We start from the raw sequence: 16,671 nt of genomic DNA on the forward strand, positions 1-16,671 counted from the left end.
ATTTAAAATGAGTAGTTTAGACTAAAAGCAGATTTAAATTTGTGTGGTAAAAATTAGATCTCATGTCTCAACATAAAAGGGTTTCCATTAGAGTAAGACCATATATATATGTTCCTGATCAAATACAATCCAATATTAGAATATAAACTACAAACTAGTGACCAATTAATGATTGATATAGGTATAATTAGTGATTATAAACTAATCCACTAATATATTTATTACAGTGGCACTACTGATTTATTGATCACTATTATGTAATTTAGTGATCGCCACTAAATTATTAATATATAATTTTTTATATTTACTGATTTGCAGTATATAAATTAGTGATTTACAGAAATTTGTAATTTGTATTTTAATTTAGTTTGTATTCTAAATTTTGAAAATCATGTGCCAGGGCTAGCAATGAGCTAAATCACATGACTTAATTGGTTGATTAATTGATATAACTTATGAGAGATGATGACAAAATGTAGCTAAAAATTATATTTATCATGACAAATGTTATGTTTTCATGTATTAGTTATTATTATTATTATTATTATTACTAATTTATTATGTAGTTGTATGTTACTCCTTATGTTCTAAAGTCGGCGATTAATTAGGATTAATCGGTGAATAATTGTTGTTTGGCAGGAAATTGTTTTATAAAAATCGATCAAAAATAAAAAAAAATCCGATTAATCGATCAAAAATCGAGTTAATCAGTCAAAAATCGGCCTCAATGATAAAAAAGATTAAAAATATATAAAAAAATAAAAAATATTAATTTATAAAATAGTTAAGAAAAATATTATTCTCATATGCATATTTACTATTTTAAATGGTTATATAATAAACTTTTAAATTTTTTTCATCTCAAATTGAACTCAATTGATAAGTTAAATCTTATGAAATATATTTATTTTAATTTTAATAATATTACATATTTTAAATTTATTTATATAAATACATATAACAATTATATATATATACAGTCAATATATTAAAATAATTACATAAATTATTATTTATAAACAAAAATAATATTAAATTAGTTCTGATTAGTGACCCAATTAATCACTCAGATTAATCTCCCGATTACCCTATTAATTCTTGGACGATGCCTTCACCGATTAAGTTCGATTGCGCTTTTTACAATACGGGTTACTCCCTGCTTATTCATTATTATTGTCAAACTATAGATTACGAGGAGCTGAAGTTTTACAAGCTACTAATTAAGAACAAAGTTTTACAATATTTTTATGATAAGTTTATTTATGATCAATAGAAATAATTTATTTCATTTGAGGGCTCTTTGCATGTTGTTTGCAAAAAGTAAACATTACATCTTTATTATATAATATGCATAAGAGGGATCATATTAAAATTTTTGGTAGTTATGGTCCATGTACTACCAATTTAATATGAACTGTTAGATCTTTAAACAAATTGATCATAGTTGTTATATTTAAAATAAAGGAATCTTCTATAACCAACGATAAGTAGGATTCTAAATTGAATATAATTTACTACCCTTTCAATGATTTAAACTAAAAAGAAGTAACCTGAACTGAATAAAATGATAATGCAGAATTTGTAATTATCTTTTTCTTCAAATTCTGGATAATAGTTTTTGTACAAATATTTAAACCATCACTGGATTAAGAATACTTCGTGAGCTTCGTGTGGGCTGTAAAATCGTCAAAATCTTATTTATATAACTCGAGATAGAGCCGGAATAAAATCAAACAAAACTCGGCAATTGTTTTTTGTTTGTTTGAGCTTTAACTTGATTTTTTTAACAATTTCAAATTAAAAAAAGCTGTTAAATAAACAATAATATATTCGTGCATTGCACGCCGAAACATTGAAAAATTGATAGTCACTTGGTTAGAATTGTGTTTGTATTTATATAGTACTTGGGTTATTGTAATTCATAAGATTGATTTTGTTTCCATGTTATTTATGATATTTTTTTTTCATAACTTAAATAGTGATAATTCGTTCGTCGGTGTAATGACATTGAAATAAGAAAAAATAATATACATTATTCATCTTGACTAAAATAAATTATAGTATTTATCGAGGTTAAAATAAATTTAAAATTAAACTAAGTAAAATCGGTTGAATTTAGTCGGTGTAATGGATTTTGTGCTAAAACAAGATAATAACTACTATTGATTCGGCTAAAAAAAAATATTCGTCGAATAATAACATCGAGTTAAAACAAAATAATATATACTTACTATTCATCCAGGCTAAAAATTTATAAAACTTATTCACGGTAAAACATATTAAAATCAAAATAAAATTCGACTAGCTAAAATAAATAATATATTCTATTTATATGAGTTAAAAAAGGTGTATATATATAAGGCTTTAAACAAAATTAAAATTAAATTAAATATAATTAGTTGGATTTGATTAGTATAATAGGTCTCAGGACAAAAAAATATTAAAATAAAACTAATAAGATTTGTATACTATTGAACTGGGATAGAATTTATCATTTATATTAAAAATAATTATATTTCGTAAACGCACATATAAATGATAATACCATCTAATTCAATTTATTATTATTATTATTTCAAAATGAAATACCTCTAAATAGAATAATCATATTATATCCTTATTATATAATGTAGCGCCCCCAAACCCGCTCTTTCACGGATTTAGGTCGTCACGTCATGCAGTGCATCAAATACCTATTTATTAATATAATACCATAAAAAGTACTTAATTACATTTGAATTTATCACGTCCACAGATCCAAGGATCACTTACTAATACCATACATACTCCGTGAACCAAAGTACTAGCCACTAGAATTTTATTACATAACTGAAATTTTATTTCACTATTAGGCGACTTCCATAGCTTATAACTGGCATAGAGACAATCTAACGATCCTTGCTTGAACTTGGCATCTTTTCCTTGCCCTTCGCACGCGGATTTGAATGTTCATCACTTTCTGATTTGACTGCTAAAAGAAATGTAATGATAGCAAGAGTGAGCATTAATATGCTTAGCAAATTCACTATTTATCCAATCCCCAAAAACAGGAAATAACAGAATAATAACTGAAATTTTAAGAATAAAAGGTAAACTGATGACTTAAATAATAAATCTCGAATATGAGGATATCAACAAAACACATCTTAAAACAACATGACACAAGAGTATACTGGTCGTCCACCTTTCGATACCCCATGGCCGATCAACTACCATGTCACAAGTATCGACTCCTGCAGGACTCACGTGTAGCGTGATCAGTGCCTTTAGGCAGTCCCACCTTACATTTTAAATTTTGCTAGCAATTAATCATAAATGGGTTATCACACAACCCTGGCTTCCACAGAGCCAAATGTCACTTTGACAATAACATATTATCATTAACCATGGTTAACCATCACTGACCAGATTGAATATGGTCAACGTTTCTAGACCATACAATCCTGGTCAACGTTTCTGGACCATGTTGACCAGTTTAGAATATGAATCCCCGAGTAGTTCCTTGATAACAAAACTAGACACTAGAAAATTTATTTGCTAAGTCTAGCACACAGCTAGCACTTCTCAAATAAATTACATTAATCCGAATAATGGGTTAATCTAGAGAACAAGAAAATAATTTTAGACGACACGAACAAAGTATCGCCTAGAAAGAAAAGAGGGTAACCATCTCGAACGAAGGGAATGGTCGAGTTCAAAGAAAAATTATTTTGTTATCTCAAAGCAAAAGAATAACCAAACGACTAAATAATGTTCAGAATCGTTGCGAGTAGGACCAATCACTACGAGTAATAATCTTAATATATTTCCTAATAATTTCTAATCCGAACAATGAATCAGTTCTTGATTTCAATAAAAGTGGATACATCTGAACAATAGATGTACCCGATAAGAAACGAATGTGATTGACCCGAAATAAGGAATCGAACCTTAACTGAAAGAAATTAAAAGGAGTCGTCTCAAACAATGAGTACGACTAAGATTTTTTTTAAAAAAATAGGGTATTCGATCGGAGAAAATTTAAATGCAAATAATTAATCCAAAATAATAATATTTTTAAAGTACAGAAAATAAATCATTCTTAAACAAATAAATAAATTTTGAAATAATCAATACTTGAGAAGAATATAATTAAAAAAAAATTATGAAAATAAATATTTTTAAAGTGAGTGGAGAGATAGTAAACTTGCCTTGATCGCCCGTATGCTAAGAATAATTATAATAATTTAAAACAATACGCGAGCTCAATATTGCTCCATAATTCCACGAAGTAAAATAGAATTTCTATCAATTCATAAAATAAGATATATTAAATAATATTCGATAAAGGGACTCAAAACACCCGCTCTAATATTCTTTCTTAAAATATTTTAATGCTGATTTAATTTTTTAATTCATTATTAAAAAAAATGAATTAGTCGAGTCATTTTATTTATTAAATCATACTAAGCTAACGTTAATATCCCTAAAAGTTTGACTTTATTTTTAACACCTTTACACTCCGTTTCAATCCCCGAACACTGCTACTCCCTCTCTAGACACCACCGTAGCCACCCATCACCACCACCGATGTGGTGGCTCCTCCTTTATCCTCCCAAAAACACCCACACACTGCACAATACACACACACCCACTACCAACGTAAACACACACGCAACAAACACACACACACGACTAACACAAACCCACCCCTCCTACTGCCAAACAAACCCACATACATACAATTTATTCTCCAACCTAATTAACTTGTGCAATTGAAACTATAACCACAGCAACCAAAAGAAAACTCAACTGTAAAAGCCCTCATTTACTGCCATGTTTCCCCTTTAACTTATTTACCGATTATTAACCCCCATTTGTTTTAAAAGCGCAAGCCCATTTAATAATTTTATCAATTGATGTATGTATAACAAAAACTCAAAAGCTGTATCTTTCAACTCACTGCCAAAATTTACTGACAGTAAATAAACAACATTAATGATCTAATCTCTAATTATTTTCTAGAAATAAATTAAAGATAATAACATCTATTTCAATAAATTCATGAGAGATAAAAGTGCAGTATGATACAAGTGTAGTAAAGTTATAAGTGCAGTAGTACACAATCTCTTCTAAATTCTCTTTCCATGCACTGTTCTTTGACCATCGTAGCGTAGAATGAGATGGGTAAACTAGGTAACTCTTATTGGAACATTATTTTATTATTCCCTTAAAAAAATCTTACTCTAGACTCTTCTTTGGAAAATATCTACTCATTTGATATGTTTTAAAATAAAATATCTCACCTCTAGATCCTTCCTTATAAAATATCTATTCAAAATATCTAACAAGCTTCACTTATAAGCCAAATATTTTATTTTATTTATTATTTTTCTTTATGATGAAAAGGTTATTTCTAACTCAATTAAAATAAAGATATAAAAATTTCCTAGGTGAGTTAAATTAAAATATCTTAAAACAATTATGGTACTAATTTTATTGAGTCTCAAATAAATAACTAATAGAATTTAAATCTAACAAAATAATTTACCGGATAAAATAAAATAGTATTCTAAATAAAATTAATTAGTTGCTCCAATTTTATCAAAAAGTAAATTTTTAAAATTAACGACTAATAAATATTATCGATAAAATTAGGGATCTCCGCACACGCAATAAAATTTTTAAATGACTAATAAAATTTTCCAAGAAATAATTCTAGCCTCAAATTTTATTTTATTTAATTATTTATTCATTTATTTATTTATCTATTTATTATTTTTATTCGAGCACAAAAGCTAAATTTTCTCTAGGACAAAATTTATAAATTTTCGAGGCGGTTTAAATTATATAATTAAAAATTAGAATATTACTTGAGTTTTGGCGGTCGTTACATTCTCCCCTCCTTATAGGATTCCGTCCCCGGAATCACTCTCGTCGCTGAATAGAAATGAGTACTTGTTGCGCATCTCACTTTCCAGTTCCCAAGTTACTTCTTCAATTGCGTGATTTCGCCATAACACCTTGACCAAAGGTATATTCTTCTTTTTCAATTCTTGTACTTTCCGATCTATAATTTCCACCGGTTGCTCTTCATAAGTTAAATTAGATTTTACCTCTATCGGCTCGTAATTAAGGACATGACGGTTATCCTGATGATATTTCTTTAGTACAAATATATGGAATACATCGTGAATATATTGTAGATCTGATGGTAACGAAAATTGATAAGAGACCGATCCGACCCTCTTTAAGATTTCAAAAGGTCGAATAAATTGAGGGCTCAATTTGCCTTTCTTACCAAATCTCATCACGCCCTTCCAAGGGGAAATCTTTAATAAAACATTTTCTCCAACTTCAAATTCCTTATCTCTTCTTCCTTGATTCGCGTATTTTCTCTGTCGGTCTTGAGCAGCCACTAACCTTTTACGGATATTTTCAATGGATTGCTTAGTCTGCTAGATCATTTCTGGGCCTAATAACTTTCTTTCTCCAACTTCATCCCAACAAACCGGTGAGCGACACTTCCTTCCGTATAATGCCTCATAAGGAGCCATACCTATACTTGAATGATAACTATTATTATAGGCGAACTCAACTAAAGGTAAATGGTCATCCCAACTCCCTTTGAAGTCCAAAGCGCAAGCTCTTAACATATCCTCTAGTGTTTGAATAGTCCTTTCACTTTGTCCGTCCGTCTGTGGATGATAAGCGGTGCTCATAATAAGTCTTGTACTAAGGCATTCCTGAAAGCTTTTCCAAAACTTCGATATGAATCTGGCATCTCTATATGACACTATGGACACAGGTACTCCACGTCGAGTCACTATTTCCTTTAAATATAGAGTCACCAATTTCTCAATTGTGTACCTTTCATTTATTGGTAGGAAATGTGCTGATTTAGTGAGTCGGTCAACTATAACCCATATGGCGTCATGATTGGTTCTAGTTCGAGGTAAACCTACTACCAAAATCCATTGTAATATGCTCCCACTTCCACTCGGGAATTTCTAGAGGTTACAAAAGTCCACTTGTCCTTTGATGTTCAGCTTTTACCTGTTGACACGTTAAACACCTACTAACCCACTCTGCAATATCTCTTTTCATATTGGGCCACCAATAATTTTGCTTAATGTCCTAATACATTTTTGTGCTCCCTGGATGAATTGAATAACGTGAGTTATGGGCTTCATTCATGATCTCATGTTTCAACTCTTCCACATTCGGAATCCAGATTCGTGAAGCAAATCTTTTAATTCCTTTTTCATCTTTTGAACTTCGAAGTTCTTCTCATGTCAGCTCAGACCTTCTTTCTTCTTGTAACTTCTCTTGACATTTGCGTATCTTCTCAATTAGCTCTGGTTGCACATGAAACTCAAATACGTGTTCGTTAGCTTGAACTGAAATCTTGACTTCTAATTCCATCTTCTCGAACTCCCTGATCAGCTCTTCCGAAGAAATCAACATCTTAAGTCTTTATTTTCTACTCAAAGCGTCTGCAATGACATTTGCCTTTCCAGGGTGATAGTTGATCGTGCAATCGTAGTCCTTTATCAACTCCAACCAACGTCTCTGTCTCATATTCAGCTCTTTCTGGGTGAAAATGTACTTCGGGCTTTTGTGGTCCATGTAGATCTCGCACTTTTCCTCGTATAAATAATGTCTCCAAATTTTAAGTGCAAACACTATGGCTGCTAATTCCAGATCGTGCGTTGGGTACCTAGTCTCGTACTCCTTTAGTTGTCGAGAAGCGTAGGCAATTACTTTCCCGTTCTGCATTAAAACACAACCTAGACCTTTATGCGATGCGTCACTGTAAATTACAAAGTTTCCTTTCTCGTCGGGTAAAGTTAAAACTGGTGCAAATATCAATCTCTTCTTGAGTTCTTGAAAACTCTCTTCACATTTCGGGGTCCATTCAAAGTTCTCGCTCTTTCTTGTGAGTTTGGTCAACAGAGTGGATATTTTGGAAAAATCTTTGACGAATCTTCGATAGTAGCCAGCTAATCCAAGAAAACTCCTAACTTCTGTTGGTGTCTTTGGTCATTCCCAGTTTGCAACCGCTTCCACTTTTTCAGGGTCAACAAGATTTCTTCACGACTTACTATATGACCTAAGAATTGCACTTTCCCCATCCAAAACTCACATTTCAAAAATTTAGCATACAACTTTTCTTTCCTTAAGATCTCCAAAGTCAATCTAAGGTGTTCCGCATGCTCATGAGGTGTCTTGGAGTATATCAAGATGTCATCAATAAATACAATTACAAATTTATCCAGGTACTTCTTGAATACTCTATTCATTAGATCCATAAAGGCAGCTGGAGCATTCGTCAATCCAAATGGCATGACTAAAAATTTATAATGTCCGTATCTAGTCCTAAAATTTGTCTTTGGAATATCTTCAAGCTTGATTTTTAGTTGATGATATCCTGACCTTAAGTCAATCTTTGAAAAGTGGGCAGCTCCTTTTAGTTGATCGAACAAGTCATCAATCCTCAATAGTGGATATTTGTTCTTGATTGTCATCTTATTTAATTCCCGATAATTAATACACAACCGCATGGATCCATCTTTCTTCTTTACAAACAGTACTGGTGCTCCCCAAGGAGACACACTAGGACGAATCACTCCCTTTTCTAGCAGCTTTTGTAGTTGGGTCGCCAATTCCTTCATTTCAATGGGTGCCATCCTATAAGGTGCTTTAGAAATAGGTTGTGTTCCCGGAGCAAGGTCGATTGTAAATTCTATCTCTGTATCAGGGGGTAATCCCGGTATTTCTTCCGGAAAGACATCCTCAAATTCATTATCTACAGGAATTTTTCGATCTTAGGGGTGTGCTTTTCTATTTCTATTACATGAGCTAAATAAGCTTGACATCATTGCCGAAGGAATCTCTTTGCTTCCATCATGGTTAAGAACTTCTTCCTTTGTTTTCATCCGTGCAACATTACTCGTTTACCCTCTGGCTTTTTCAGACTCACTCGCTTTCGTCGACAATTGATTTATGCGTCATATTTAACTAACCAATCCGTTCCCAAAATCACGTCAAATTCTCCTAACTTAAAAGGAATGAGGTCAGCAGTAAAATTTTGTCCACGTATCTCTATGTCACAATTTAGGCATACTTGATCAATATTGACAACTTCTTGGTTTGCTACTTCTATGGCCATACCTTCTTCTAATGTAACTGACTCGATGCCCAACTTACTCATAAAGTTCAAAAATATAAAAGATCTTGTAGCACCGGAATCAATTAAAATATATGCATCTTCAGAATTAACTAGAAGCGTACCTGCTATCACATCATTATCAGCAATGGCATCTTTAACTGTCATATTGAAAGTGCGTGCAGTAGGCTTATTGCTTGGAGGTGCCATAAGTCTAAGTTTAGAGCTTTCATTAGGTGCTTGCTTTTGGCAATCTTTAGCCATGTGACCCTTCTTTCCACAAGAGTAACAAATAGTAGCTTTTTCCTTACAGCGAGATGCATGGTGTCCTTTTTGTCCGCAGTTGAAACAAGTGACATTTTCCTGATAACACTCCCCATGATGCTTTCTTCCACATGTTTTGCACTCAGGTAAAGGTGGTCTTCCCTGAAGTAAGTTAGAGTTTTGAGGGGTCCTGAATCTGGGATTATCCTTTCGAGCACCGACATTTTCAATCCTTCTATTTCCAACATTCAAGTCCTCACATTTTACAAAAGGTCGTTTCCCTGGAAGATTTTCAACCTTTTTCTCAAAGCTTCTTCCACTATGGTTTTGGAACTTTCACTTCTTCACATCCGCGTCCTTAGTATACAGCTCGCTTCCACTTTCCACAATTGTAACTTTCTGAACTAGTGTGGTGTAGTTGATGATTTCAAACACAGCTATGTGGTTCTGAATGTAAGGTTTTAGTCCTTGCTGAAATCGCTTGACTTTCTTCTCATCAGTGTCAACATGGTATAAAACGAACCTAGAGAGCTCGGTGAACTTAGCTTCATATTCAGCTACTGACATGTTTCCTTACTTAAGTTCTAAAAACTTAAGTTCCATCTGATTCTCCATGTATTTTGGGAAGTACTTTTCGAGGAACAGTTCCGTAAATCTAGTCCATGGTATAGGCAAAGTGGTTTCCAGTGTTTTCTTGGCTTCCCACCAATAGGTAGCTTCTCCTTTTAGCATATAGGCAACAAAGATAGTTTTCTTCTCTTCTTCAACATCAACTATTTTAAATGTCTTTTTGATCTCACGAAGCCAAACTCGAGCCTCAACAGGGTCAGTGGTACCTTTGAACTCAGGTGGGTTCAAAGATTTAAAGGATTTGAAGGTAACAGTAGATGGGGTTGTTGATCTTGTGGTCCCCCTCTTCTAGTTGGAGGATTTTGAGTTTGTTGTCGAAGAAATGCTACCAATAGTCGTATAGGGTCATCTTGATTCTGAGGTGGGGTCGGGTCCCTATGTTGTCTTCGGTCTTGGTTTTGTTATAGGTGAGGTTGGGTATCATGGCTCTCTTCTTCTAGTGGAGGTGGATGATTCTTCTTAGGCCGTCCTCTTGGCATCTTCTTGCAATTTAGAAGAAAACAATAAGTTGATTAAAATATTCCAAAATAGTATAATATCTCAACAAATTAATAATAACATGGTGTAAACAATAGTCTTTTCAAAAAATTCTTGTATATCATGACAAAAAGGTAAGCCTCAAATTCGAGTCGAATATTTTCATGAAATCCTTTTTCTGAAAATATGTCTCTTGAACTTGAGTAACATAACAATATTCAAACTATTTTCCCAAAATATAAATCATATCTCATTATGTGTATCTCGAGTTTTAATCATTTTTTTCAAAGTTTTAAATTTTGAAAATTTAGTAGTTTCGGTGTTAATCGCGTTCATCTAAAATATGTTGGTTTTAGAGAAAACGGTTTTCTATCTTTTGAAAAGTTTCGGTAGTTATCGTAACCATGTAAAATCTCTATCTACCAAGGCAACATAATAAAATGCTAACAGATATAAAATACGATAACATCCGTAATGTAAAAGAGTCATCAACCATCTGATGATGATATAATAGTCTGCTGACAGAGAGTATATCATAATACATAACCAAAGTGATACCCTAACATGCTGGGTCAAAATATCAGTACACCATAATGATCAAAGTACATCGTCATAACATCCTACTACATACTAGAGATTAAGTCAACTACTATGTCAAACTCGAGACTGCATCAAAACAAAAAGTCTGCAAGCCTCATCAACATCAAATCTATCACTATAACTATCAGCAGTAAAGTCAGCAGCTAGCATCATAAGTAAGAGTCACCAAAAGATAGGAATACACACTATATAGACGTGTTATCCCTCAAAAAGTCAAAAGACTGCTCAATATCCATAGTCATGATCGGTCAATGACCGAACAACGAGGCGATCCTCCCAAAAAACTCCGTGATAGCTCTCTCCACAAGTGTGGCCACCATGGCTCTATCAACCTGGCCAGAACTCGAAGATGGTAACCCATTAATAGAACTCCTCAAGCCAGTCAGAATAGTCTCAGCAATCTGGTGGACAATCTCCATCTGAACATCCCTAGTCAAAGCACTACCACCAAGGTGAGCACGGGTAGGGTCCGTAGCAGTAAGTAGCCTGATAAGAGACTTTCTGGTGTCAAATAGCTCCTCATACCTATGCCATAACCTCTGATGCTGCTGGAACAATGAGTAGTGAATGTGAAATGGTACCATGCCAGTCTCGGCAACATCAGGAGCAAGGGGTAACGGTGGCATAACAGTCGTAGCGCCTACAGGGCTAGGGTCAGGAGTATGAACAGATACTGGAGGTACAGGAGGCGCAGTGTCACAAACAGGTGTCTCAGAAGTAACAGCAACTATGGGACCAAGAACAGTCGGCTCTATAAGAGCCTGCACATAAACAAGAGCTGGTGCAGAAAACAGAGCAGATAAAGAGACAAGTGGTCCTGGAGGTGCAAAGCTAATCAATCTCTCAGTACGGGCTGGTAAAAGCTGGCTCTCATCAACATGCTCGGTCCTAACAGGACTCAGTATCTCAAAATGATACCTATCAGTAGTGATCATCTAGGTCTGGGGCTCGACCGAGGCAGGGTGGAAGTGACTAACCAACTCAGTAACCATGACATCCCCCTCTCTGGACTCGGGTGGAACATAAGCAGATGATAATGTCTGAGTGAGTGCGGATAGAGGTACAAAAGAAGTGATCTCCGCTAGTGAAGCATACACAAAATCCTCAAACTCAACTGGAGTCTGTACCTCAGGAACAGAAACAACTATATATGTCACTACAGGTACAGAGTCAACCTCATCATCCAAATCAACTATCTCAGGTGGTGAAACTGGTGGTGGAGGTATAACCACAATGGATGAGTCGTCGCTATCACTATCGATAACTATAATCTCCTCTAAAGGATCACTGTCATACTCGGATCCAGAGCTGAATGCATCTCGAAGGTATGGCATCGGGGGTCTATCACGAACAGATTGGGTACTTGACATCTATATATATACATAATTGCTCCAAGCCGTTATTAGATATTAGACTCTAAAATCTACTCGATTCCCTAATATACTCCTTAGTAAGTCTTATACCTTAATAGTTAGGTTTAGTTAAATACTTATAGGTTTAAGGTTATACGTACTTAATATAATCCTATTTCGCTCTCATATTACATTCCTAAGGGTTCGCGTCCTAAGACTATAACTATAGCTCTGATACCAACTCTGTAGCGCCCTCAAACCCGCTCTTTCACGGATTTAGGTCGTCACGTCATGCAGTGCATCAAATACCTATTTATTAATATAATACCATAAAAAGTACTTAATTACATTTGTCTTATCACGTCCACAGATCGAAGGATCACTTACTAATACCATACATACTCCATGAACCAAAGTACTAGCCACTAGAATTTTATTACATAACTAAAATTTTATTTCACTATTACGCGACTTACATAGCTTGTAACGGGCATAGAGACAATCTAACGATCCTTGCTTGAACTTGGCATCTTTTCCTTGCCCTTCGCACACGGATTTGAATGTTCATCACTTTCTGATTTGACTGCTAAAAGAAATGTAATGATAGTAAGAGTGAGCATTAATATGCACAGCAAATTCACTATTTATCCAATCCCCAAAAATAGGAAATAACAGAATAATAATTGAAATTTTAAGAATAAAAGGTAAACTGATGACTTAAATAATAAATCTCAAATCTGAGGATATCAACAAACTCAAACACATCTTTAAACAACATGACATAAGAGTATACTGGTCGTCCACCTTTCGATACCCCATGGCTCGATCAACTACCATGTCACAAGTATCGACTCCTGCAGGACTCGCTTGTAGCGTGATCAGTGCCTTCAGGCAAGTCCCACCTTATATTTCAAATTTTGCTAGCAATTAATCATAAATGGGTTATCACACAACCCTGGCTTCCACAGAGCCAAATGTCACTTTGAACATAACACATTATCATTAACCATGGTTAACCATCACGGACCAGATTGAATATGGTCAACGTTTCTGGACCATACAATCCTGGTCAACATTTCCGGACCATGTTGACCAGTTTAGAATATGAATCCCCGAGTAGTTCCTTGATAACAAAACTAGACACTAGAAAATTTATTTTCTAAGTCTAGCACACAGCTAGCACTTCTCAGATAAATTACGTTAATCCGAATAATGGGTTAATCTAGAGAACAAGAAAATAATTTTAGACGACACGAACAAAGCATCGCCTAGAAAGAAAAGAAGGTAACCATCTCGAACAAAGAGAATGGTCGAATTCAAAGAAAAATTATTTGGTTATCTCAAAGCAAAAGAATAACCAAACGACTAAATAACGTTCAGAATCGTTGCGAGTAGGACCAATCACTACGAGTAATAATCTTAATATATTTCCTAATAATTTATGATCCGAACAATGAATCAATTCTTGATTTCAATAAAAGTGAATACATCTGAATAAACGATGTAACCGATAAGAAATGAATGTGGTTGACCCGAAATAAGGAATCAAGCCTTAATTGAAAGAAATTAAAAGGAGTCGTCTCGAACAATGAGTACGACTAAGATTTTTTTTCAAAAAATAGGGTACTCGATCGGAGAAAATTTAAATGCAAATAATTAATCCAAAATAATAATATTTTTAAAGTACTAAAAATAAATCACACTTAAACAAATAAATAATTTTGAAATAATCAATACTTGAGAAGAATATAATTAAAAAAAAAATACGAAAATAAATATTTTTAAGGTGAGTGGAGAGATAGTAAACTTGCCTTGATCGCCCGTATGCTAAGAATAATTATAATAATTTAAAATAATACGCGAGCTCAATATTGCTCCATAATTCCACGAAGTAAAATAGAATTTCTATCAATTCTTAAAATAAGATATATTAAATAATATTCGATAAAGGGACTCAAAACACTCGCTCTAATATTCTTTCTTAAAATATTTTAATGCCGATTTAAATTTTTAATTCATTATTAAAAAAAATGAATTAGTCGAGTCATTTTATTTATTAAATCATACTAAGCTAACGTTAATATCCCTAAAAGTTTGACTTTATTTTTAACACCTTTACACTCCGTTTCAATCCCCGAACACTGCTACTCCCTCTCCAGGCACCACCGTAGCCACCCATCGCCACCACCGATGTGGTGGCTCCTCCTTTATCCTCCCAAAAACACCCACACACTGCACAATACACACACTACCAACACAAACACACCGCAACAAACACACACACGACTAACACAAACCCACCCCTCATGCTGCCAAACAAACCCACATACGTACAATTTATTCTACAACCTAACTAACTTATGCAATTGAAACTATAACCACAACCACCAAAAGAAAACTCAACTGTAAAAGCCCTCATTTACTGCCATGTTTGCCCTTTAACTTATTTACCGATTATTAACCCCTGTTTGTTTTAAAAGCCCAAGCTCATTTAATAATTTTATCAATTGATGTATGTATAACTAAAATTCAAAAGCTGTATCTTTAAACTCACTGCCAAAATTAACTGACAGTAAATAAACAACATTAATGATCTAATCCCTGATTATTTTCTAGAAATAAATTAAAGATAATAACATCTATTTCAATAAATTCATAAGAGATAAAAGTGCAGTATGATACAAGTGCAGTAAAGTTATAAGTGCAGTAGTACACAATCTCTCCTAAATTCTCTTTCGATGCACTGTTCTTTCACCATCGTAGCGTACAATGAGATGGGTAAACTATGTAACTCTTATTGGAACATTATTTTATTATTCCCTTAAAAAATCTTACTCTAGACTCTTCTTTGAAAAATATCTACTAATTTAATATGTTTTAAAATAAAATATCTCACCTCTAGGTCCTTCCTTGTAAAATATCTATTCAAAATATCTATCAAGCTTCACTTATAAGCCAAGTATTTTATTTTATTTTATTTATTATTTTTCTTTATGATGAAAAGGTTATTTCTAATAAAATAATTTTAACGGATAAAATAAAATAGTATTCTAAATAAAATTAATTAGCTGTTCCAATTTTATCAAAAAGTAAATTTATAAAATTAACGACTAATAAATATTATCGATAAAATTAGGGATCTCCGCACACGCAATAAAAATTTTATACGACTAATAAAATTTTCGAAGAAATAATTCTAACCTCAAATTTTATTTTATTTAATTATTTATTCATTTTTTTATCTATTTATTATTTTTATCCGAGCACAAAAGCTAAATTTTCTCTAGGACAAAATTTATAAATTTTCGAGGCGGTTTAAATTATATAATTAAAAATTAGAATATTACTTGAGTTTTATCGGTCGTTACATATAATATGCCTACTGGAAATTTTATCCAAATTTTTGTTAGTTATGATTTATGTATTGTCAATTTAATATGGATCGTTAATAATATATATATATATATATATGTAAGTATCAAATCAAATCATATAAATATTTTTAAATAAATAAACTCTATATCTTAAAAGTTGGAATTTAATTTATATAAAAATGTTGTACAATATTTAAAAAATTGGTGCAATACACGGATTCTAAGCTAGTTTAGTAAACATGTGTCACCACTAGACCTAGCAAAATGGGTCAGGATCCGAAGAACCAAACTGAAATTCACAAAATGGAGATCTTATCCGAGATCTGAATCATACAATCTGATAATTATTCGAAAACCGATTTAAACTGATCCGAAAAATACTCGAACTGAAAATTTAACCGAAAGTGATCCGAAATACAAGATCCGATTATAACTTGGAACCGATTAAAACATAATAATATTACCCGAACCGAATATGACTCGAAATAAACAAAATTTATATTTTAAACAATTTTATGTTTTTGATAACATACTTATTTAATCATATTTTTTTGTAAAAATACATTGTATTACATTAAAAATACTAAATTAAATAAAAAGATATATATATATATATATATATATATATATATATATATTTTATCGTAGGTAACCCGTGGCCGCTACCCTTCGGGTGCGCACTGGGTAAACCCTACGGGCTCACGTAATAGACTGCAAACCACATGAACCAAGGTAAACCGCATTTAAGAGACAGACTCTGGCTTAGGAGGCATAATTATAAATTCTCCTCCCATGGGATTCATTTTACATTGTATTACATTGCATT

The 16,671-nt window shown here is 32.9% G+C and overlaps 1 protein-coding gene across 1 annotated transcript; it reads right to left on the bottom strand.

Annotated features, from left to right (window-relative positions):
* Window positions 1-8,983: 8,983 nt before the first annotated feature.
* On the bottom strand, window positions 8,984-9,979 carry LOC141708980 (uncharacterized). Its single transcript, XM_074512889.1, has 2 exons — window positions 9,780-9,979; window positions 8,984-9,644 (listed from the first exon to the last, which is right to left on the bottom strand). Exons 1-2 carry the CDS (start codon window positions 9,977-9,979, stop codon window positions 8,984-8,986), a joined length of 861 nt encoding a protein of 286 aa, XP_074368990.1.
* Between the last annotated feature and the right edge of the window lie 6,692 nt (window positions 9,980-16,671).

Source organism: Apium graveolens, chromosome 1, assembly GCF_009905375.1.
Source record: "Apium graveolens cultivar Ventura chromosome 1, ASM990537v1, whole genome shotgun sequence".
Taxonomy (NCBI): domain Eukaryota; kingdom Viridiplantae; phylum Streptophyta; class Magnoliopsida; order Apiales; family Apiaceae; genus Apium; species Apium graveolens.